General features: G+C 48.0%; 1 protein-coding gene across 1 annotated transcript in view; it reads left to right on the plus strand.

Annotated features, from left to right (window-relative positions):
* The window catches only part of clcn2b (chloride channel, voltage-sensitive 2b), a 90526-nt gene that overhangs the window by 48945 nt on the left and 18387 nt on the right, over window positions 1–23194 (plus strand). The window contains exons 7-16 of the mRNA XM_079353142.1: window positions 13–91; window positions 418–543; window positions 2332–2416; window positions 4797–4898; window positions 5050–5134; window positions 5459–5614; window positions 14628–14697; window positions 15419–15529; window positions 17608–17821; window positions 21784–21931. Coding sequence (XP_079209268.1) covers window positions 13–91; window positions 418–543; window positions 2332–2416; window positions 4797–4898; window positions 5050–5134; window positions 5459–5614; window positions 14628–14697; window positions 15419–15529; window positions 17608–17821; window positions 21784–21931 — 1176 coding nt within the window. The remainder of the gene's footprint in view (window positions 1–12; window positions 92–417; window positions 544–2331; window positions 2417–4796; window positions 4899–5049; window positions 5135–5458; window positions 5615–14627; window positions 14698–15418; window positions 15530–17607; window positions 17822–21783; window positions 21932–23194) is intronic.

A 23194-nucleotide genomic window follows, 5' to 3' on the forward strand; every position in this document is an offset into this window, starting at 1 on the left:
TGTGTGTTTCAGAACGAGTCGAGGAACATCGAGATGCTGGCAGCTGCCTGTGCTGTGGGAGTGGGCTGCTGTTTCGCTGCCCCTATAGGAGGTGAGTGGAACTACAGTATGAGTGTGACACAGTGTTGGCGTGTTTTATTGGCTGTCCCTGATGCAGCGTGGAGTAACGCACCAGGACTCGTCTCACGGCGTGCGTGACAGCGCTCAGTCAGCCGAGGAAGGAGGTCCCCCCCGTGACAACCACCATGAGGGGCGTGTGTGGACGAGACGCTCTACTCAGCACGCCACCAACCGCTTCATTCAGCGAGCAGCAGAGCCTCGACCGTCACACCGGGCGTTAGCGCTTCACTGCAGAGACGAGCGCTCGGTCTGCGTTCCCATGGCGACTGAATGTTTGTGCTGTGCTCTGTGTTTCAGGCGTGTTGTTCAGCATCGAAGTCACATCCACCTTCTTTGCGGTGAGGAACTATTGGCGAGGATTCTTTGCTGCTACCTTCAGTGCCTTCATCTTCAGAGTGCTGGCTGTGTGGAACAGAGACGAAGGTGAGGACGAGCTGGACTCAGTGTAGGACAGAGACACACAGACTGTCCACAGGTTCAAAGCAGACGGACTCAGACACGCTGAAGTCAGCAGCCTGGGCTTCTTGCTCATGTCATATATGTCATGGGATGTTTTCTTGTCTTTGTGTGGACGCTTGTGGGGATCCATAACAAAGCAGCAGATGCAGGTTGATTGGACAAAGGTTCATAACAGAGTTTCAGCGCTCTGATATTTGATTCGATGTCACTGAATTTAACAACCCGCTGATGATGAACGAGTGTCCTGGAGTGGAGCGGTGACTGATGCATCATCACCTCCAGCCCTCTGAGCAGGACTTCCTGCATCATTCCTCCAGTCTGGAAGACTTCCCATGCTCTCCCTTTACATGACAGTGTTTGCAGCTCCAACATGAGGAACTATCTAAAAATCACCATGTGTTGCTAACATGCTGCAGTTAACTGTAAATGTACAGTTAAAGTCATTTTTACTCTCGATAATCAGAAACACAGTTTGTTGATTTGTCTGAAGCATTGAAACAGTCGACACTTTAAAAACCTTCACATTTAGATTTATTAATTTAAAGTGGTTTCATAATGACCACCTCTCCCCAATGTTCAGTGCTTACTCCACTCTTGTTCACCATATATATCAATGACATGAGCATTACATAGACGAGACAGCCCTGTATACTTCCTCAGATACTATTCATATAACTATAACTATTATAACTTATAATCGTTTAACCACAAATGTCACTTTAAATTCTTCACTGGGGATCAATAAAGAAATATCCTATCCTATGCTATCATGATGCAACTGGAAAAACACAAAAAAACGACCGTCCTGCGCTTAGCATTAGAAGAGCTCAACACATGTGTTTAGAAGAAACTCCTCTGCTTTGTTTTAACAGCATTAAAATTGACTCTCACTCAGAATTAGGACGCTCTGCTTTAAGTTAATTTGCACCTGGAAGCTGCTTCAGAGGCCTTTGAAGATCTCATCATGTTTTCTTGCCTTTTTAAAACTGACTGCACTTCCTGTTTTATTCTCGTTTCATTGCTGCTTTTATCTGGATCTTGATCAGCGTTGTAAATAAGGATTTAAATAAATACATGATGATGATGACATTAACACAGTGACGACCCGGACATGGCTAACATGGCTGCACGCAGCACCACTGAGCACAAGACTACAAATGTAGTCCTGCTGATATGCTTTGCATCCTGCTGTTAGAAAAAAAAACCAAGCGGACAGAAACAGACTCAACATCAGGCGTCCTCCGCTCTCGTGTTTGGAGCGAGGGCAGGATATGACCCGTGAGAGTTTAAACAGGGAGACGGTGGCTGTAGCTCTGTGCACGGCGTCCGACTCTCAGGAGGACGCCACCTTAATGATGGCGCAGAGGGACATTAATGTCTGCTGAAGTTGGACCTGGAACACCCTCATGGCGTGCAGCCGTCACCGTGGGCGCTCCGGCTGTGCAGGCAGAAGGCCTCGGGCAGAGCTGTGGTTCCTCATCCAGCAGAAAACAAATCAAAGTTTAGATTCCAGAAGCAGATGTTGAGCTCGGAGCCGATCCAATGGCGAGCTCGGGATTTTCAGCGTCTCGTTAACCCAATGAACGTCAAGCTGAACTTTCTGTCGTCTCCTTCCTGGTTACCGTTCGTGGTGCGCAGAGCTCCAGCCGCCCGTCCCGTCTTTTTGGACTCGGTGTGATGATGATGAAGATGATTGATTTGGGCTCCTTCTCTTTCCTAATTCATCATCTTTTTTTCTCCTTCTATTTCCAGAGACCATCACGGCACTTTTTAAAACGCGTTTCCGGCTCGACTTTCCCTTTGACCTCCAGGAGCTTCCCGCCTTCGCCGTCATCGGGTGAGTCATCGGTGCCTCGTCTTTTGGAGGGAACACGTTTGCGTAATGTTGACGTGAGCGAGCCGAGCCCAGACAGCGCCATCTGTGGTCACAGCTGGTACAACATCTCGTGCTTCAGGTGTTTGATTGATGCTTTAGTGTGTGTCGCTTTAAGTCGAGCACGTTCGTAGCAGAGGAGCACACGGGTCACACCTTAAAGCTCCCTCTGGTGAACTTTGACCCTCTGACTGTGCGGTTGAACTGCTGCTGCTCTCGGTGTGAAAACATTTGTTTCCCGTCTACAGAAAGTTGAGAAACTTGGAACAGGAACTCGTTGTTTTTGCCCATCTGGTTGTTCTGACAGGAATTCCCATTTGCAGTGACGGCAGCTCTAATTCAGATATTATTCATGAGCGTGTCTCACTGTAGCTGGTGGAGGTGTTACCTCAGGGTAGCCGGCATGACTCACCTTACATGGATAATTCAGCCGCAACAGTTGCTTCCTCACTGAGGCACGTCTTATTCTATTCTGCCTGAGCCTCGGGGCTGCAGCATGGCTGTGAACGATAGCACGCAGTCCTCCGGGGACGCTCTCTCCAACGCTCCAGCTCTCACTGCATCTCAGATGAAGGAGCACCTGCTTGTGTATTACTCTGCCGAACTCCCCCAGAGAGAACAATCCTCCTTTTTTCTTTCTTACCTCTTCATCTTCTGGCCTTCTTATCGCCCCGAGGTGATAACGCCCACACGCTGCTGCACCAGCGCTCAGACTAACAGTTCCAGGCTGCAGAGTTTATGTTCCTGCTTTTCCACCAGCTGCAGTGTGTCTGCATGTCCGTGTGTTTGTGTGTCATGTGGACTGCAGCGCAGGTTAGTGAAGGCTCCACGCAGCCAAGGCCACGTCTTTGGGACGCCCTGGGACGTCAGAGGAGACGATCACCAGGACGCTCCATCATCATCATCTGTACAGTTACTTTGTCTTCCTCTCCGCGGAGGTGGAGGTCGGAGCACGCCGGGCGTCAGGTAGTAGAGTAGTAGAGCCCGATCACCTCGCTCAGGCTGCCGCTTCATTGGCTCTTAAACTAATGAATGAAATCAAGCGTGACACGCTGCAGTGTTGTGTTTGAGCTGTAATGCAGACACAGGTGACCCTCTGCTACCTGGATGTCATCACAGTGATCAGACCTGAGGACAGCACAGGGATGACCCCCCTCCCACAGGGCAAACACTTCTGATTTGAAAGCTGTCACGTTAAGACGTCGCGTGTTTGCAGTATGTTCTGAAGCTTGATGGAAGCTCAAGCTCTCGATGAAACCAAACAAATGTGACAATAACGATGTTGTTCAGCGAGGACGTGCTCTCTGGATCCTGGATTCTGGATCCTGGATCCTGGATCCTGGTCTGTGGCTCCTCCTGTAAACAGACCCATCACATGGACCTGCTGCTGCCTCTCTCCTGCAGCGTGCTGGAGACTCCTTCTGTTTCTACGGCTTTTAATATCCAGGCTAAATCACTCATACAGCCTGTGTGTGTGTGTGTGTGTGTGTGTGTGTGTGTGTGTCTGTGTGTGTGTGTGTGTGTGTGTGTGTGTGTGTGTGTGTGTGTCTGTGTGTGTGTGTGTGTCTGTGTGTGTGTGTGTGTGTGTGTGTGTGTGTGTGTGTGTGTGTGTGTGTGTGTGTGTGTGTGTGTGTGTGTCTCTCTGTGTGTGTGTGTGTCTCTGTGTGTGTGTCTCTGTGTGTGTCTGTGTGTGTGTGTGTGTCTCTGTGTGTGTGTCTCTGTGTGTGTCTGTGTGTGTGTGTGTGTCTGTGTGTGTGTGTGTGTGTGTGTCTCTGTGTGTGTGTCTCTGTGTGTGTGTGTGTGTGTGTGTCTCTGTGTGTGTGTCTCTGTGTGTGTCTGTGTGTGTGTGTGTGTGTGTGTGTGTGTGTGTGTGTCTCTGTGTGTGTGTGTGTGTGTGTGTGTGTGTGTGTGTGTGTCTCTGTGTGTGTGTGTGTGTGTGTGTGTCTGTGTGTGTGTGTGTGTGTGTGTGTGTGTGTGTGTGTGTCTGTGTGTGTGTGTGTGTGTGTGTGTGTGTGTGTGTGTCTCTGTGTGTGTGTGTGTGTGTCTGTGTGTGCGTGTGTGTGTGTGTGTGTGTGTGTGTGTGTGTGTGTGTGTGTGTGTGTGTGTCTCTGTGTGTGTGTGTGTGTGTGTGTGTGTGTGTGTCTGTGTGTGTGTGTGTGTGTGTGTGTCTCTGTGTGTGTGTGTGTCTCTGTGTGTGTCTCTGTGTGTGTGTGTGTGTGTGTCTCTGTGTGTGTGTCTCTGTGTGTGTCTGTGTGTGTCTGTGTGTGTCTGTGTGTGTGTGTGTGTGTGTGTGTGTGTCTGTGTGTGTGTGTGTGTGTGTGTGTGTGTGTGTGTGTGTGTGCAGTATTGCGAGTGGTTTCGGCGGGGCTTTGTTCGTCTACCTGAACCGGCTGATCGTCCAGTTCATCAGGAAGCAGAAGGCCATCAACAGATTCCTGATGAAGAAGTGAGTAGAGGGAGCTGAGTGCAGCGTGTTGTTGTAAACATGTGTGTAAACATGTGTGTAAACATGTGTGTAAACATGTGTGTAAACATGTGTGTAAACATGTTTGTAAACACACCCACAAACATTGTGTGTGTCCCTCTCTCTCTCACAGACGTCTGCTGTATCCCGCTCTGGTCACTCTGCTTGTTTCCACGCTCACCTTCCCCCCAGGCTTCGGACAGTTCATGGCCGGCAGGGTAAGTTCTCCTCACGCACACGTCAGAGTATCCTGAGTCACATTAAAGTCCACATAAAGGTCTGCAGCTTCAAATGTTCATGAGCTGCGTCTGACCACCGGGGGGAGGGGCTACTGCCCTTTGTGATGTCATGAAGGGAAACTCCAAACGGCCTGTTTGAGCACACATTTTCTGAAAAGTGGAGCAGGAAGAGGACGGAGAGGATGGACTTTTCATCACTGGGGGGTTTGTAGACAGACTGGAGACCCCCCCCCCCCCCCCCCGGTTTCCTTTAGCTAATAATTAAAATTAGAAGAAAAACAAACTTTGTGGTCTCCCCTTCAGCTGACCCAGAAGGAGTCTCTGGTGACTTTACTCGACAACCGGACTTGGGCCAAGCAGGGCATCGCCGAGGAGTTTGACTACATCGGACACTCTGCTGCCTGGCAGCACCCGCAGGTCAACGTCTTCGTCACCCTGGTCCTCTTCATCGTCATGAAGGTAGGTGACAAATCCAAGTCTGTGTGTGATTGGATGGTTGACTCGCTCTGTGTGTGTGTGTGTGTGTGGGACGCGTACATTATATCCACACATGGAGTATCTACAGTGGAAGATAAAGGAAGGTCACCGGGAGACAGTGATTGAACGCGGCCGTATAATAAATGGAGAGGGTTTGCCCTTTTTATTCAATACTGGCCCCGGGCTAATGGGAAAGGATTGGAACAGAGCCCATCTCCTCTCGTCACTGGTACTGAACAAAGGCAGAGCGTGTGGAAAAAAAGAAACTCTCGCTCTCTTCACTGTCACAAAGTTACGTCCCCCGGAGGCCATTTAAAGTTTTCAGTCCACTCTGATGGCTTATCGCTGAGCGTGGAGAACGAGTCGGTGCTGCTCAGGACGTCCGCCTTCACAGGAGCGATACAGCTTTCAAATCTTCATGTTGCTGCTCAATCTTTTGGAGGGACATTTCAGTAGATTTGAGGACAGCGAAGGACAGATGGATCTCAGCTGAGCCGTGTCCCTCTTTTTGAAAACCAGGCCCCTGCACTCTTGGCCCCCAGTGGAAACAAAACTTGAATCATTTCGAAGGCCAGCGTTTTGTCTTCAGGTCTGTGTCTGAAGTTGGAGAGTTCTCGTGCTGCTCGGCTTCGTTCTGTAAACCTCATTAAAACTCCAATCAAACCAAAAGGTAGTAAAGCGGCTCTCCTTGTAGGAAGAGGTTGGCTGCAGGAAGCTACGTGTCATGATTGATGCTAGCAGCTAGCATAGCCCCCATCTGGATGATCAAACCCATAGACATAATATACGTAGACGCCTCATCGACTGACTCTGTCTATTGGAGCTGACGTGCAGCGCGGCCGCCATCTTGGATGGGTCTACAGTCCGCCCGCTCTACATTCATTTCTATTGAGGAAGGTTTCTCCTCTATTACAATAATCATCAGAACTCCCCAAGTTTCTAACAGATTTTCACACAGTTAGGTTTGTTACAAACAGCAGAAATGTAGTTATGATACAGACTTTGTATTCTGCTCTAACAAAGACATATTGCAGGCTATGGCTTATTGATAAAAGTTAAAAGTAATTAATTTGATATTTTAGTGAAGAAACAAGTTTGAATGTTCGTTTGATTTGATTTTTTCCAGAAGATTCTGCCTCTTTGGAAGAAAGTGTTTGGTGTATAGCACTGCATATGTGCAGACACACATTCTTATTTTTTACCCATAACATCAGTGCAGGCAACATGACTATGAGAAAGTGTGTGTGTGAGAGCAGAGCCTGATGCTCACAGCTTAAGGACGTTAAATCACAGCAAACACAGGCAGGTGGTCGAAAAGAAAACATGCTGTTAAATGTGTTTCTAACTAACGCTGGTTACGATGACATAACTTTATATTTGGTAAAAAAAACATAAATCTATTGTTCATCTTACTTGTGAAAGATAATCTGACGCGATCTGATCATAGTGACTCGGCCCCCCATTGATTCCTATCGACTCTGCTGCTAGCGTAGAGCGAAGAGACCCATCCAATATGGCGGCGACGTTTCAAGCGTTCCAGCACGTAATGAGGCGTCTACGTATATTATGTGTCCCTCCCTCCACTGGCTCCCAGTTACTGTTGATAGCCCAAGACAGACTCCAGCACCACTTCTCTGTGTGTGTCTGTGTGTGTGTGTGTGTGTGTGTGTCTGTGTGTGTGTCTGTGTGTGTGTGTGTGTCTGTGTGTCTGTGTGTGTGTCTGTGTGTCTGTGTGTGTGTGTGTGTGTGTGTGTGTGTCTGTGTGTCTGTGTGTGTGTCTGTGTGTCTGTGTGTCTGTGTGTGTGTGTGTGTGCGCACACTATTCCAACTTTAATCCCCCACCTGCCAAAATCTCATCAAACCCTCTCTCTCACATCTCTGTCACACACACACACACACACACACACACACACACACACACACACACACCCACACACACACACACTGCATTCAAACTGAGGCTGTAATGGCTCTATCTAATTACAGCCTTTCCTTTTTCCTCTTGGTGATTTTCAAAGAGGAGATTGCCCGCTCCCTCTCTCCCGTTCCCCGTAATGAATGGTTCTTTTATTCCACATGGCAGCCATCTTGTCTTGTTGCTTCTTCACATGCAGATACTTCTGGACAGCTTTCATTCCAGCTGCAAAACTTGTGAGGGTGTGTGAAAAGTCTGGGAAGTGGACGCTGACAGGTCGCCATGTAAAGCTGACATTTCGTGTGTGTGTGTGTGTGTGTGTGTGTGTGTGTGTGTGTGTGTGTGTGTTAACCCTTACCCTAACCCTAAGGGAAAGTTGGAAAGTATTTGTAACTGTTAAGCACACACACACACACCTACACACACAGGAACACACACATACAGGAACACACACACCTGTGTGTGTGTGATTGTTTCTGTTTGTGTGTGTAGGTGTGTGTGTGTGTGTGTGTGTGTGTGTGTGTGTGTGTGTGTGTGTGACACAGCAACAGAGAGCTGGCGACGCTGTAATTGGAGTGGGAGTAGAAGAAGGGCCCCAGAGGGTCCCCTGAGGCCCCGAGGCGATAGACTGTCCTCTGAATGTGACACACACACGGACACACACACACACACACACACAGACACACACACACACACACGGCTCCCAGGTGACTGACAAATTAAATGGAGGATAAATGTCCTGAATGGTGCGTCATAACTCATCGCCCTGACCTGAGTATCCTCCACTCTCCTCTCTCCTGTTGTTGTGCAGCAGACTCTGCTTCACCTTGTTCATCAGCCTTTCACACACTTTCCTGACAGCTCCAATAGGTTCACTTCATTTACTGCCGGGGGGCATAAAGTGCAGTAATGGGTGCTAAACTCTGCTCATTTCATTTGATTATAAATCTGAATGACAGGAAGGCCTATATCTCTTTTTAATTGAGCGTGTTTGAAACCCTCGTGGCGTGCAGCCCAATTTAAAGTCAGACTTCTGTCTGAAGCGTTCGGATGGTTGCTTTTGAACACCAAAAAATACAAGAAGAAAAGTACGAGGAGAGGATCATTAAACAATCTGTCTGTCTGCTGTAATTTAAGCTAAACGTTAGCATGCCGGGCTAACTAACGCTCTATACAGTAACTATAGAGGAATCAACAGTTCAGACAATAATAAAGATGCTTTAGCGTGCAGGTGGACGTTAAACAAGAAATGTGGTATTAAAGAAGAAAACTAACTCTGCCCCCTAGTGTTTAAAATGGGTACTGCAGTCTGCAGAGGACTGTCTTCACTTGTTGATACAGTAAGTCATAAACATACTTACTCATACTCAGTCAAACAGCACTACACTGGTTCACAGACAGCACGTTAGTATCATCACAGCACATAGTCATCATAATAATTCACATAATCAATGAATGATTATTTTTAACTAAATGAAAGTCGTCGTTTGAGCCGAGGAGACCGCCACAAAAAACCCCCAAAGTGGCAATAACCTCAGCCGACAGCAGCTTCAAGTCCATAAACAACATTTATAAAGTGTCCTTATGAAGTCCAACTGAATGTAATAACTTCTCTCTCCCGGAGCCCTGAAGCAGCTCTATAGCTTTTAAGTCTCATTAAAGGCTCACTCACAATTTATGTGCTTCATTAAATAATTTCTAATTGGATCTTAATGTAGAAAGTTTTCTATAACAGCTTTTTCTCTGAACACTTTTAAACAGACAACCTGATCAAACCCCGCTGGCTGACTTCTCCTCAGCCACAGGTCGACGATCCTCACTGAGACTCTTAATGATTCCTTTAAAGGAAAATGACTCAGTCCTGCTGCAAAGATTTGATTATAACTACAAGTGTACCGGGGGGGGGGGGGGGGAAGAGGTGCATCCAACCCTCCATCCATCCATCCATCCATCCATCCATCATCCCTCAATCCATCCCTCCATCCATCCAACCCTCCTTCCATCCATCCATCCCTCCATCATCCATCATCCCTCAATCCATCCAACCCTCCATCCAGCCATCCATCCATCATCCCTCAATCCATCATCCCTCTATCCATCATCCCTCAATCCATCCCTCCATCCAACTATTCCTCTATCCAACCCTCCATCCATCCATCCATCCATCCATCATCCATCATCCCTCAATCCATCCAACCCTCCATCCAGCCATCCATCCATCATCCCTCAATCCATCATCCCTCTATCCATCATCCCTCAATCCATCCCTCCATCCATCCAACCCTCCTTCCATCCATCCATCCATCCAACTATTCCTCTATCCAACCCTCCATCCCTCCATCCATCATCCATCCATCATCCATCCATTCATTCATCCCTCCATCCATCCATCATCCCTCCATCCATCCATCCATCATCCCTCCATCATCCCTCCATCCATCCATCATCCCTCCATCCATCCATCCATCATCCCTCCATCCCTCCATCATCCCTCCATCCATCCATCATCCCTCCATCCATCCATCATCCCTCAATCCATCATCCATCCATCATCCCTCTATCCATCCATCCATTCATTCATCCCTCCATTCATCCATCATCCCTCCATCCATCCATCATCCCTCCATCCATCCATTCATTCATCTCTCTATCCATCCATCCATTCATTCATCCCTCCATCCATCCATCATCCCTCCATCCATCCATCATCCCTCCATCCATCCATCCATCCATCATCCCTCCATCCATCCATCCATCATCCCTCCATCATCCCTCCATCCATCCATCATCCCTCAATCCATCATCCATCCATCATCCCTCCATCCATCCATCATCCCTCCATCCATCCATCCATCCATCCATCATCCCTCCATCCATCCCTCCATTCATCCATCATCCCTCCATCCATCCCTCCATCCATTCATCATCCCTCCATCCATCATCCCTCCATCCATCCATCATCCATCCATCCATCCGTCCATCCATCCATCCATCCATCATCCCTCCATCCATCCATCCATCCATCCATCCATCCGTCCATCCATCCATCCATCCATCATCCCTCCATCCATCCATCCATCCATCCATCATCCCTCCATCCATCCCTCCATCCATCCATCATCCCTCCATCCATCCCTCCATCCATTCATCATCCCTCCATCCATCATCCCTCCATCCATCCATCCGTCCATCCATCCATCCATCCATCATCCCTCCATCCATCCATCATCCATCCATCCATCCGTCCATCCATCCATCATCCCTCCATCCATCCATCATCCCTCCATCCATCATCCCTCCATCATCCCTCCATCATCCCTCCATCCATCCCTCCATCCATCCCTCCATCCATCCCTCCATCCATCCATCATCCCTCCATCCCTCCATCCATCCATCCATCATCCCTCCATCCCTCCATCCTTCCATCCATCCATCCATCCATCCATCCATCATGCAGCATTGTGACATTGTCTGTGAGTTTTAAAATGGGGATCAGCAGAATATAGTGAAACTCTTCAAAGAAATGACATCACATTTGGAATATGAGCAGTTCAGGCACAGCAGCCTTTTAACTTTAATACTTGTACGTTGCAGTTTTCAGAGCTTGTAATATTCCAGCAGTTTCACTATCGTGTGCTCCCTCCAGCACTGAGCATATCTGAAGCATACATATCAAGTCCTAAGTGGCTATTAGTCCATCTCTCTGGCAACTTCGAGCCAGCTCAGGGAGAAACCTGTCACTCTGCAGATCATGGTGGCATGGAGTGTGGTTGCCATGGTTACGGCTGCTGTGAAACAGGCTCGGGGAGAAGAAACTGCAGCCAACCCCCGTCAGGCCCACCTGCAGGCAAAAGTGTGAGTGTGACGGGGTCATTGTGGGTAAACAAGCAGCTGGTTCAGATAACACTGTCATCGACACCACTGGAGGCGGGTGTGTGATAGACACGAGCACAGTGGTAACATGTTTAAGGTTAAACCAAGTTTCTTCAGACCACAGCTTGGTTCAGGTACTCTGGCTGCCAGCCTCACAGGTTCACACTCAGGGCCTGATTTACTAAGATCTCAATTAAAGAGTACTAAATTGCGTGTTCATTGCAGAAGTTTGCACGTTTGGCTTGTGGACGTTTTGCGGGTGATTTACTAAGAACATTTGCGTGAATGACGTCAGGTGCAAACCTTGTGGAGGCCGTAGTATTTCTGTCATGTTCTACTGGTTTACATCACAGAGAGTTTGGACGGAGAGCTGGACGACTGCAGGCACAAAACAGATGTTAGTGAGAAGCAAATGAATGTCCAGTATTTTCAAGTAATAAGTATGAATATAACAAAAGGAAAAAGTGTCTGATAAGAAAACCTCTGTATTAAACACGGCCTCTTTTTTCTTCCCTCCCTCTGTTGAATGAATTGTCAAACATTACTCAGGAGGTGCGAGTCCTCTGTAGCACTGGTGCTCAGTGTGTGTGCCACTCGTGCACCAGAAGCTGGTCAGCGCTGTGTCTGATTGGTCATAATGCCATGGCAACAGGTGCTGAAGTTGGAGGTACAATCACTGCAGTCTTTACCTGGCTTGGTAAATCACACTGTGTGTACTGACTTCACTTCTTTGCATTTTCTCCTCCCAGTATTTTACACTCTGAGGCAGAAACGCCTCATATTGCATATTCATTAAGGCAATATTTGTTGTTGTTTTGCTCATATGAAAGATGCAGTCCTCACTGCACGCTGTTAGTACATCACATAGCACGTTTTTTGCTGGTGGTATCAAGTTTGCACACGTTTTAATACACGCACACGTTTAGTAAATCTGGCCCTAAGACACACACTGCTCATGTTCATGAGTTCCCAGATCCTTTAAACCTTGCTAGTTTTTATTAAGCTTCTACAGGCCGGATGGAAGAGAGGGGATAAAAGAAGGAGTGACGATTATCTCCATGAGCGTCTAATTTTTTCCCATGAGGCTTCATGTTTGTGCATTGGACTGTTTGTGAATCTTTACTGTCCGGCTGCGTTCAGCTCCGACTATCATCACTGAGCCCGTGTCTGTGTGGGGGTGTGAGTGTGAACACCTACCTACGCACATATTAGCAGTGTAAGTTTACTGAAACAGATCCATTACTCGGCCGTGGCAGTCGGCCTTAATTACAGCTAACTATAGTCGGAGCAGAGGGAGCCGGGAGGGAGACGAGGGGAGGAGAGAGAGACGGAGCAATGAGCATAATTAAAAAGTCTATTTGAAACCACGGGACGATTACGCTGATGAAGTTTGTGTAATGACTTGTACAAAAATGTAATTCTTGCTTCTTAATCCAAGTGTGCAAAGCTCTGGTCTAGATGTTGTGTTCCTCTCTTTAAGTGTTTCCTGTGTGGAGCTATAAAAAGTAAGAGATACTGTTTTCATAAAAAACATCTTAAGGACATGAAGGGTGAAGATGTGCCTTTAAAAATTCATGAAATGTCATTGACTTGAATTTCCCTCGGGATCAATAAAGTATCTATCTATCTATCTATCTATTGAGGGTTTGAAGAAGTAAACCTGTAAATGAAGGGTTAATATAAATGTTGTGCATGCATGTGTGTGTTTTAAAGTAGTAACATTCACACCAAGCAGCAACCTCCGCTTTTGAAACATGAAGTTGATGCTGAAGTGTAACATCCTGCAGTACCTGGAGTGTCCACTAGAGGATGGCTGCAGTACCTGGAGTGTCCACTAGAGGCTGGCTGCAGTACCTGGAGTGTCCACTAGAGGCTGACTGCAGCAGCACAGGAAGTCACATACACACCCATTCAAAAAGCCTGTTTTTACAGCAGACATGAACATGTTTACAGCCTGCTTCAAAAAAACAAATCGGTGTGATTAGCTCATGTCTCCATCCACACACACTGTACGGGGGGAATGTTTTGATGACTCAGCAGTTTTGATTGGATGAAGGATCAGAGTTATTCACAACAAGGCGTGTAGCTGAGCTGATTGACAGGTGGGCGCCGTGTAACGGTTTGTCAGGAGGCTTAAAACCCGCCTCAGCTCTCAGCCTGTCGTTAGCTTGACTCAAAGTTAGCCTGAGACAGCATTTCCAGCACGGAGACCACCATCCATGGGACTCCAGCGCCCCCTGCAGGGACACACGGGGGACTCCAGTGCCCCCTGCAGGACACACAGGGGACTCCAGCGCCCCCCGCAGGAACACACGGGGGACTCCAGTGCCCCCTGCAGGGACACACAGGGGACATCACTCAGGCTTCAAACGTTCATATTCACAGTCTGTGGTTCACACAGCAGAGTTAGCCTCTCTGCTAAGTTTGTGCTCATGTTGAAAAATGGACCTCACATTATTTTTACACTGCAGTTAATTCACTTTCTTTCTTTCCCGCTGGCGTCTTCACATTGAGTTTGGGTGAAGTTGAGCGCTCTTTAATTGCTGTTGGATAACTGTGAGACGCTCACCTTAAACTTAAAAGTGTTTTCGTCATATTGGTGTCGAGACTCGAGTGATGAATTGTTTATTTACTGTAGAACGGATCAATACCACGCGCCTGTGAGGAGGATCTAAAATCCATGAGTTTGAAGATTTTCATATTTATGGATTGATTTCTGTTTTAAATGTTTCTGCACACACACACACACTCATACACACACACACACACACACACACACACACTCATACACACACACACACACACACACACACACACACACTCATACACACACACACACACACACACACACACACACACAGCTGGTTAAACCAACACACCTGTTAATGCTCACACATCGTCGTGGTGACATTTCCCTTCCCTTTGTTTGTCTTTTTTAATTAGCACTCCTTCTTTCACGTTGCACATTATCAGCCAGCATGCGAAGCCTGCTCATTATCCCGGGTTTATTTCGGGGTCTTTGTCAAACGAGGAGTGAAAGTGACAGTCCAATCTAACCCCAGCAATAAGCCTGCATGGTCGCCTCCTCCTGGCTTGTAGAGGATTGGACTTGGCTAACATCTCGGGGCACACAGGATGGAAATGCCACCTTGTTCTTTCTCTTCTGTCGTCTCTCTCCTTATTACCGTCTTTCTTTTTCTCTTTTAGTTCTGGATGTCCGCCCTGGCCACCACCATCCCGGTGCCCTGCGGCGCCTTCATGCCAGTATTCGTCATTGGTAAGCAACTAACGGCCCGAAAACAGGACGGAGTCAGACAGGTAGTGAACTCAGTGAAAGGATGTCTTATTAGTGAAAGGCGGAGTCAGCAGAATAGTTGGTAAACATTCAAACGTGGCCCCTCCTCCTGAGCTCATCATCCACAGAAGCCCCGCCTCCTCACTGCAGGACGAATGGTCAAAGGTATCTTTATTAGGGAAATTAGTTTGCAGCAGGAAACATTCAAATACATAACCAACACTAACACTTAGTGTGTATGTTTACTGCTTGTAGCTACACGGCAAGCTAACGCACGCTAGCACAAGCTAACTGCCGGTGCTAGTCAGCTTCCTGTCCAACAGGAAGTAGACCAACGCCACGTCCACTTGTGAAAGACAACACAAGGTTCAGCCTGGTTTTAGAAGCAGCTTTCTCCTCTCGCTGTTTCTCCTCACTCTGATTAGATTTTCTCTTCTTTGCTGCTACGTCCACGTCCCTGATATTCACCGCTTTGAATCTCCTCCAATCACTGAGCCGATTCAGCAACAGGTTTACTTAATTCACTTGATTAGGACTTTGTAAAAAGTTAACATGGAACATGTGCATTCCTAATTCAATGTATGTTAGGATTTTTAACTTTCAGTTTTTTCCCATTGAAAGACAAGAAACCTTTGTTTCTCTAACATCCAGACACCAGTAGTTCCCTCAGCACTGACTTCTTCTTCTTTTGTTCCTGTTTCAGGGGCGGCTTTTGGTCGTCTGGTTGGAGAGAGCATGGCTGCCTGGTTTCCAGATGGCATTCACACAGACGGCACCATTTACTCCATCGTGCCAGGAGGTTATGCTGTGGTCGGTACGTGAAGGACACACTCATGGTTCTTGACCTGTCCCAGTCTGACTCTCGTTACACCTGAAGAGACACACTCAGGATTCAAATCATTAACGGCTGACGTTTGTCTCCTTCATAACCTGAGTGACGTTGACGTTGTAACAGTGCAAACGTTTTCTTTTCTTCTCATGACCTTTTTCGCGAGGCATCACTGTCTCTTAGAAATTCTCCACTCTTCACTCTACCGCTCAAAGAAAACCAATCAGAGTGAGTTATTCTTGCAGCCTCACGCTTCAGTTTACAGTTAGGAACTGAACATCACGTGACGAATATATAATCAGCCTCAAACGCTTCAGACCCAATCAGTTACTTTTACCAGACTCCCAGACGAGACGTTAAAAGAAAATACAAATCTTGAAGATTGACGAGCCACAGTGCTGCTGGCAGGAGGAACTTTCTGTTCATGTTGATTTATTTCAAAGATTTCCTTAAGCCCTTAAAATTCAATGGTATTAAATACACCTTTTGAATTTGTTGTGCAGCTGTTGACAGTGTGTGTCGTTACTCTGCTTCATTCATGTTTATTCTAATTAAGTATAGAAACAGAAAATATACCACAATAATGCACTTAACTTTTATCCAAATTTTCAGCAAATGTGACATTTTGTAATAATTTAAGCAGCCACAGGAACGTTTACTTCTCTTCTAACGGTTTCTTAGCAACTGCTAATTGTTGTACCTTTAAAGGACCAATCAGAGAGCTGCTCTCTTTCTCTGTGATCAGACAGCCAATCAGTGAGCTGCTCTCTTCCTGTGTGATCATGAAGGAAACATGCTGTGTTGAAGCTTCTCTGACAACAATGCAGCAGCCAGTATGTCCTCCTTCTAACTTTAGATTCTGCTCCTGAATGCTCTGGATTTGATTGGACCAGAGAAGGTAGGCGGGGCTTTGAAGGCCGTTTTGGACGCCCCTGGGTTTGCCAGATATGAGAGCAGTTATCAGGTGAACAGGTGTTGCAGCGATGGAAGCGGGCAGTGGAACTGCTTCAGATAGAAGTGATTGTACCCGAGCTAAAAAGCCTCTGCATGTTTCTAATAAGCTCCAGCAGCAGAAAGCTGCTCAAACTAGGATCAATGTTGGAGATGAAACATGGAGAGAGGTTAGAACGCAGAAAGCTTTACAGACCCATGCAGAGCTGGCTAAACACTGAAGCTATAGTGTCCAGCACATGCAGAGCTGGCTAAACACTGAAGCTACAGTGTTCACCACATGCAGAGCTGGCTAAACACTGGAGCTACAGTGTCCTCCACATGCAGAGCTGGCTAAACACTGAAGCTACAGTGTCCACCACATGCAGAGCTGGCTAAACACTGAAGCTACAGTGTCCAGCACATGCAGAGCTGGCTAAACACTGAAGCTACAGTGTCCACCACATGCAGAGCTGGCTAAACACTGAAGCTACAGTGTTCACCACATGCAGAGCTGGCTAAACACTGGAGCTACAGTGTCCTCCACATGCAGAGCTGGCTAAACACGGAAGCTACAGTGTCCACCACATGCAGAGCTGGCTAAACACTGAAGCTACAGTGTCCAGCACATGCAGAGCTGGCTAAACACTGAAGCTACAGTGTCCACCACATGCAGAGCTGGCTAAACACTGAAGCTACAGTGTCCACCACATGCTGACCTGTGTGAGAGGAGGGGGGAGACAGCTCTCTGTCATGATTAGAGTTTATACTGCAGTACTAATTTTAAACACTAGCTTTTTACTTTATTGACAGCAAGGGGCGCTCCGGCTAAACATCAGGATATTTCATTTATTCTGAAGCCTGAATTCCGTTCCTGTTCCGTTCTGATGGTCTGGTTGGACATTAGAAACTCGTGCAGGTCTTGAGTTGTTTGTGTTCCTCAACATTAGCTCCATGTGCTTCTCTTTGAGCCTGTTAGAATCCTCCTTAAGGTTACTGTTGAGTCATTTGATGCCCCTGAAGGACCCCCCCTTTACTGGGCCCCAGACCTTGAAATCCCCCGTCCTTAACAAACGCATGCTGACAGCTCCTCTTTGTGCTCTGCCCATGTCACTGTCCTCTCTCACCTAAAGGTGCTGCCGCCTTGTCCGGAGCTGTCACGCACACCGTCTCCACGGCTGTCATTGTTTTCGAGCTGACGGGACAGATCTCCCACATCCTGCCGGTGATGATCGCCGTGATTCTGGCCAACGCCGTGGCTCAGTCCCTGCAGCCCTCGCTCTACGACTCCATCATCAGGATCAAGAAGCTTCCCTACCTCCCTGAGCTGGGCTGGGGACATCACGAGTACGTACACACGCCACACCTGCTGCTGTCACATAAACACAAAGAGCGAAGTGAGTCAGCTTTGACCAACAGGCTGCTGTGACACCATGATGTCATAACATCCACCACCGCTCACCTTTTCAAAACACTGCTACTAACATAATCCAAATATGTCTGCATCAACTGTCGAGTATTTAAAGAAGGGACATGAAATTATGTGATTGGCTGGCGTTCGGTTGAGGGTGTAACCCCGCCTCCAGCCCCCTGAGACCCCGAACGGAAAAAGCGGTGTAGATAATGCAAGGATGGAAAAGAAATGAGAAGAGACATGATTCACTTGATGGGCAAAGCCGGGTACACAACGAGACCATCGAGCTGAGTCAGCTGGTGTTGTAGTCAAGACCACATTAACCGAGACCAAGACACGCCTGAGACTGAGTCAAGACCAAAACCATCAATATCACTGATAATTCATCGTGCAGGGGGGCGTGTCCCTCACCCCGGGAAGGTTGTGGTCACAAACTAAGTGATTACTTCTCTTAGAAAAGCATTTTCCGTCTGACCTCAGAGATGGAGAGGAGAAATAGTCGATGAGTGGGGGTCTAGATGGGTCCTGATTTGAAACCTGGAGTCTGCCCAGTCTGGCACAGAGACAAGGCCGAGTAAAAAAGCGTCCTGGACCTGTTCAAGCTCCTATTTTATGTTCACTAAGTTGACTTATTGAATTGAGTACTACAACACTAATGTTAGCAGTAACAGCTAGTAGCATAGAGAATCACTCCCATGATTCCCCGCTAGCCTCCTCGTCATCTCTTGTTCTGTTTTGATGGAGCGCCCCCTGGTGACCGTCTGTTAAGCTGCAGCTCTCAGGCCTTCAGGGTGCACGCTGTCACAGCACGATGTCACCTTTAATTGCTTTAACCCCGCTTCATAATTCAAGTGGAGCACACAGCGCAGAGAGGGACGCTGCACACAGACGGCCTTTTCCTTCCGTTGTTCGGAGATGAAGATGGTTTTGGATGCTGGTAGACCATCAGATGCATCATGCACATGGGAGCGATGAGAACATCTGTTCATCATTGTCTGTGGCGGCCCCCTGCAGGGCTCCGTCCCTGTCTGCTACTTGAGTCATCAGCACCTCAGCTGACCCAGGCCATCCATCTCGTCGCTCTCTCTCTCCCTCTGCGCCGCCGCCGTCTTCTCCTCTGTCTCTCCTTATTACCGCCTGTGACCTCACGGCCTCCTGCTCTTCTGTCTCTGAGTGTGTCTGAGAGAGAGAGCACGCTGTGCAGTGTGAGCTGCTGCATGCTTTGTTGTTATGTAATGAGGCTCACTCACACACACATGTTTGAGTGTTCACTTTATGATTCCCTGAGGCTGAGTTCAGGTGCTGCAGGATCTGTGGACGTGTATGGAAAGATGTCTGAATTAGGGGGGCTGCACACACACGGGGCTTTACGAGTCGTTCCTGCTCAAGGGAACCTTGGCAGTACCCAGACTCCGCTCCAGCACCAGTCCTCGTCCCCGGCTTTGGTCCAAGGGATGGTGGACCTGGTTGACAGAAGGTGTGGAGAATGTTTCTGCAGCAGTGGGGCCGCTCCGACTGTCAGTCCTCTGTTAGATAACAGATCTCAGACCACATGAGGACAGACTGGTTTCTGCTTGAGTACTAACAGTCTGTGCTAGCAGACAGCCCTGTGTGTGCAGCCCCCTAATTCTGAGTGTGTCTGTGAGTGTGTGTGTGTGTGTGTGTGTGTGTGGATGGTGGCGTGGGTGTTAGATGGATTGTTTTCCAGTTTGAATGAAAATCACATTCAGCATGGAGGGGGCCACGCTACCTCCAGCACCTCCTCCTCCACTCTCATATGCTGCAGTAATGAAACACACACACACACACACACACACACACACACACACACACACTGTAAAAGAGGTATAAGTGTGTGAAGGAGACGCTCCCTACGCAGCAATAAGAGATCATAATGTGTTTGTGAGTTTAAAGTACACACACACACACACACACACACACACACACACACACGGGAGGTTCCAAACACTTCATCGATCATCTTCATGCCTCACAGACGTTGAACATTTACAAACATACGTCAGCGTGATGTGATATTTGTGGATGACAGATGATCTGCTCTTGATTTGTCTTCACTCAGCACGCAGAGAGACGCGCCCGGGAGGCGTCCTGACACGTCCTCAATCATCTCACGTCCTCAATCATCAAACTCTGAGCAGTTTGTGAACGTTGTGTTTGTCATGTAGAGTGACTGATGCACGCGCACACACACACACACACACACACACACACACACACACAGAGGGTCCCCGCCTCTCTCTCTATGACTGCACCTCCTGTCTGTTTTAGTGCTCTGCATGGATCAGGTCAACAGGAGCTTCAGCAGCAGACCCATCAGACACGAGCCTGGGGCTCAGTATGAAGGAGCTGGATTTACATCCTGGTACGGACTGAAGTCTGTCTGCTAGCACAGACTGTTAGTACTCGAGCAGAAACCAGTCTGTCCTCATGTGGTCTGAGATCTGTTATCTAACAGAGGACTGACAGTCGGAGCGGCCCCACTGCTGCAGAAACATTCTCCACACCTTCTGTCAACCAGGTCCACCATCCCTCGGACCAAAGCCGGGGACGAGGACTGGTGCTGGAGCGGAGTCTGGGTACTGCCAAGGTTCCCTTGAGCAGGAACGACTCGTAAAGCCCCGTGTGTGTGCAGCCCCCCTAATTCAGACATCTTTCCATACACGTCCACAGATCCTGCAGCACCTGAAATCCATATTTGTGGTGTGTGTGTGTGTGTGTGTGTCTGTGTCTGTGTCTGTGTGTGTGTGTGTGTGTGTGTGTGTGTGTGTGTCTGTGTGTGTGTGTCTGTGAGTGTGTGTGTGTGTGTGTGTGTGTGTGTGTGTGTGTGTGTGTGTGTGTGTGTGTGTGTGTGTGTGTGTGTGTGTGTGTGTGTGTGTGTGTGTGTGTGTGTGTGTGTGTGTGTGTGTGTGTGTGTGTGTGTGTGGATGGTGGCGTGGGTGTTAGATGGATTGTTTTCCAGTTTGAATGAAAATCACATTCAGCATGGAGGGGGCCACGCTACCTCCAGCACCTCCTCCTCCACTCTCATATGCTGCAGTACGGAAACACACACACACACACACACACACACACAGACACACACAGACACTCACACACACACAGACACACACACACACACACTCACAGACACACAGACACACACACACACTCACACACACTCACAGACACACACACACACTCACACACACACACACACACTCACACACACACACACACACACACACACACACACACACACAGACAGGAGGTGTTTTCAGTGGACGTAAACAACAAACTCTGTTGTATTCAGTAACTGACCAATGGCGAGAGCAGTGACATTAATGACCTCTTAATGTGTAACCGTCTTTAATGCATTTTATTGGATCCACTCTGGCTGATGTCTGATCAAGCTGTGTGCTGTTTTAAAGACGGGGGAGGATGCTCATCAAATCAACTTTGTTTTGGAGCGAGGTCAGTGTATTGAGTTGTCACCACAATAAGGAGCGGAGGCTTGGCCGGAGCCTTTGTCCTGGCACAGCTTCGGGACTTGGCAGTGGAGAGCGTGGAGCGGCTGCTGTCGTGTTTGCAGGTTTTTGGCAGGCTCGGGCAGGAAGAGCGAGCTGAGTGTTTATGACTGGTGTACCGGGGCGTGCAAATCTGCTGAGGCAAGATCTGCTCACACAATGTCACCCACTTCCCCCTACTGTACACATGGCATCACTGCCCACGTGACGTGTGGACGTGACCGCTCAGCTGAGGGAAAGGTGTGCAGTCAGCGGCGGCGATGACCGATGACAGCAGTTACAGATCAGGATCAATGCTTGTTCTCCAGCACTCGTTCAAGTTCATGTCCTGACATTCAGAACTCCACTCTGATCCCTCTCTCCTCCCTCAGGAAGTACAACATTCGTGTGGAGGACATCATGGTTCGGGATGTGAGGTACATCACACTCAACTGCTGCTACAGAGACCTCCACAACGTCCTGCTGACCGGACACCTCAAGACTCTGGCTCTGGTGGAGTCAGTGGGTGAGCAAGAGAGAAAACACTTCACACTAAACTAAACTATTATGATTTGAAAAGTGGAGTCCGCAGAAATGTTTGTTAACATTTAAACATGGCCCCTCCCCCCCAGAAGCTCCGCCCCCTGCAGGACGTAGAGTGTTTGTTTACAGCTTGTAGCTATACTGCAAGTCAATGCGCGCTAGCACAAGCTAACCGTCGGTTAGCTTCCTGTCCAACAGGAAGTAGGGCAGCTCCACGACAAACCCAAGGTTCAGCCTGGTTTTAGAAGCAGCTTTCTCCTCTCGTTGTTTCTCCTCACTCTGATTAGAGTTTCTACGTCCACGTCCGTCATATTCACCGCTTTGAATCTCCTCCAATCACTGAGCTGTATCCACTCCTAAACTCACCTGCTGCGCTCTCATTGGCTGGAGGAAACCCACCAGCTCCGCCCACAAACGTCCCGAGTCAACCAGAACAAATCAGAGTAGTAAAATCCAGTCAGAGGACAGAGTCTCTGCAGACACAGTCACACATGTACGGAGGCCCAGAAGGGACAAAGCTTCACTTTAGGAGGAGACTGAGTTTTATTTTGAAGGGACAAAGAGCAGCTTCACTTTAGGAGGAGACTGAGTTTTATTTTGAAGGGACAAGCAACTTCAATTTAGGAGAGGACTGAGTTTTATTTTGAAGGGACGATGGAGCAGCTTCACTTTAGGAGAAGACTGGGTTTTATTTTGAAGGGACAATGGAGCAGCTTCACTTTAGGAGGAGACTGAGTTTTATTTTGAAGGGACAAAGAGCAGCTTCACTTTAGGAGGAGACTGAGTTTTATTTTGAAGGGACGATGGAGCAGCTTCACTTTAGGAGGAGACTGAGTTTTATTTTGAAGGGACAAGCAACTTCAATTTAGGAGAGGACTGATTTTTATTTTGAAGGGACGATTGAGCAGCTTCACTTTAGGAGAAGACAGCATTTTATTTTGAAGGTCCCTGTATTTTATTTTGAAGGAGACAGCTGCTAACTCTCATAGACTGTGCCTCCGTCCCTGTATTGATCCCTGTATGTGCAGGCTGACTTTACATGCACACGCATGTTTCATGTCCAATGTGACGGTGTGACGGACTCTACGTGAAAGCTCAGTATCAGCAGGAACAGAGATCAGAACAGAGAGATGTTAGAAGTAGCGGCAGCACGGAGACATCCTGTCCGTCTCGTGTCGTGTGATTCGCTGATGGCTGCGTCACATGTGATATCGACATCCGTGTTGGTTGTTGCTGAAAGCTTCCTTCTCGCACCCAAAA

This window comes from Symphodus melops (assembly GCF_947650265.1).
Source record: "Symphodus melops genome assembly, chromosome: 10".
Classification (NCBI taxonomy): Eukaryota; Metazoa; Chordata; class Actinopteri; order Labriformes; family Labridae; genus Symphodus; species Symphodus melops.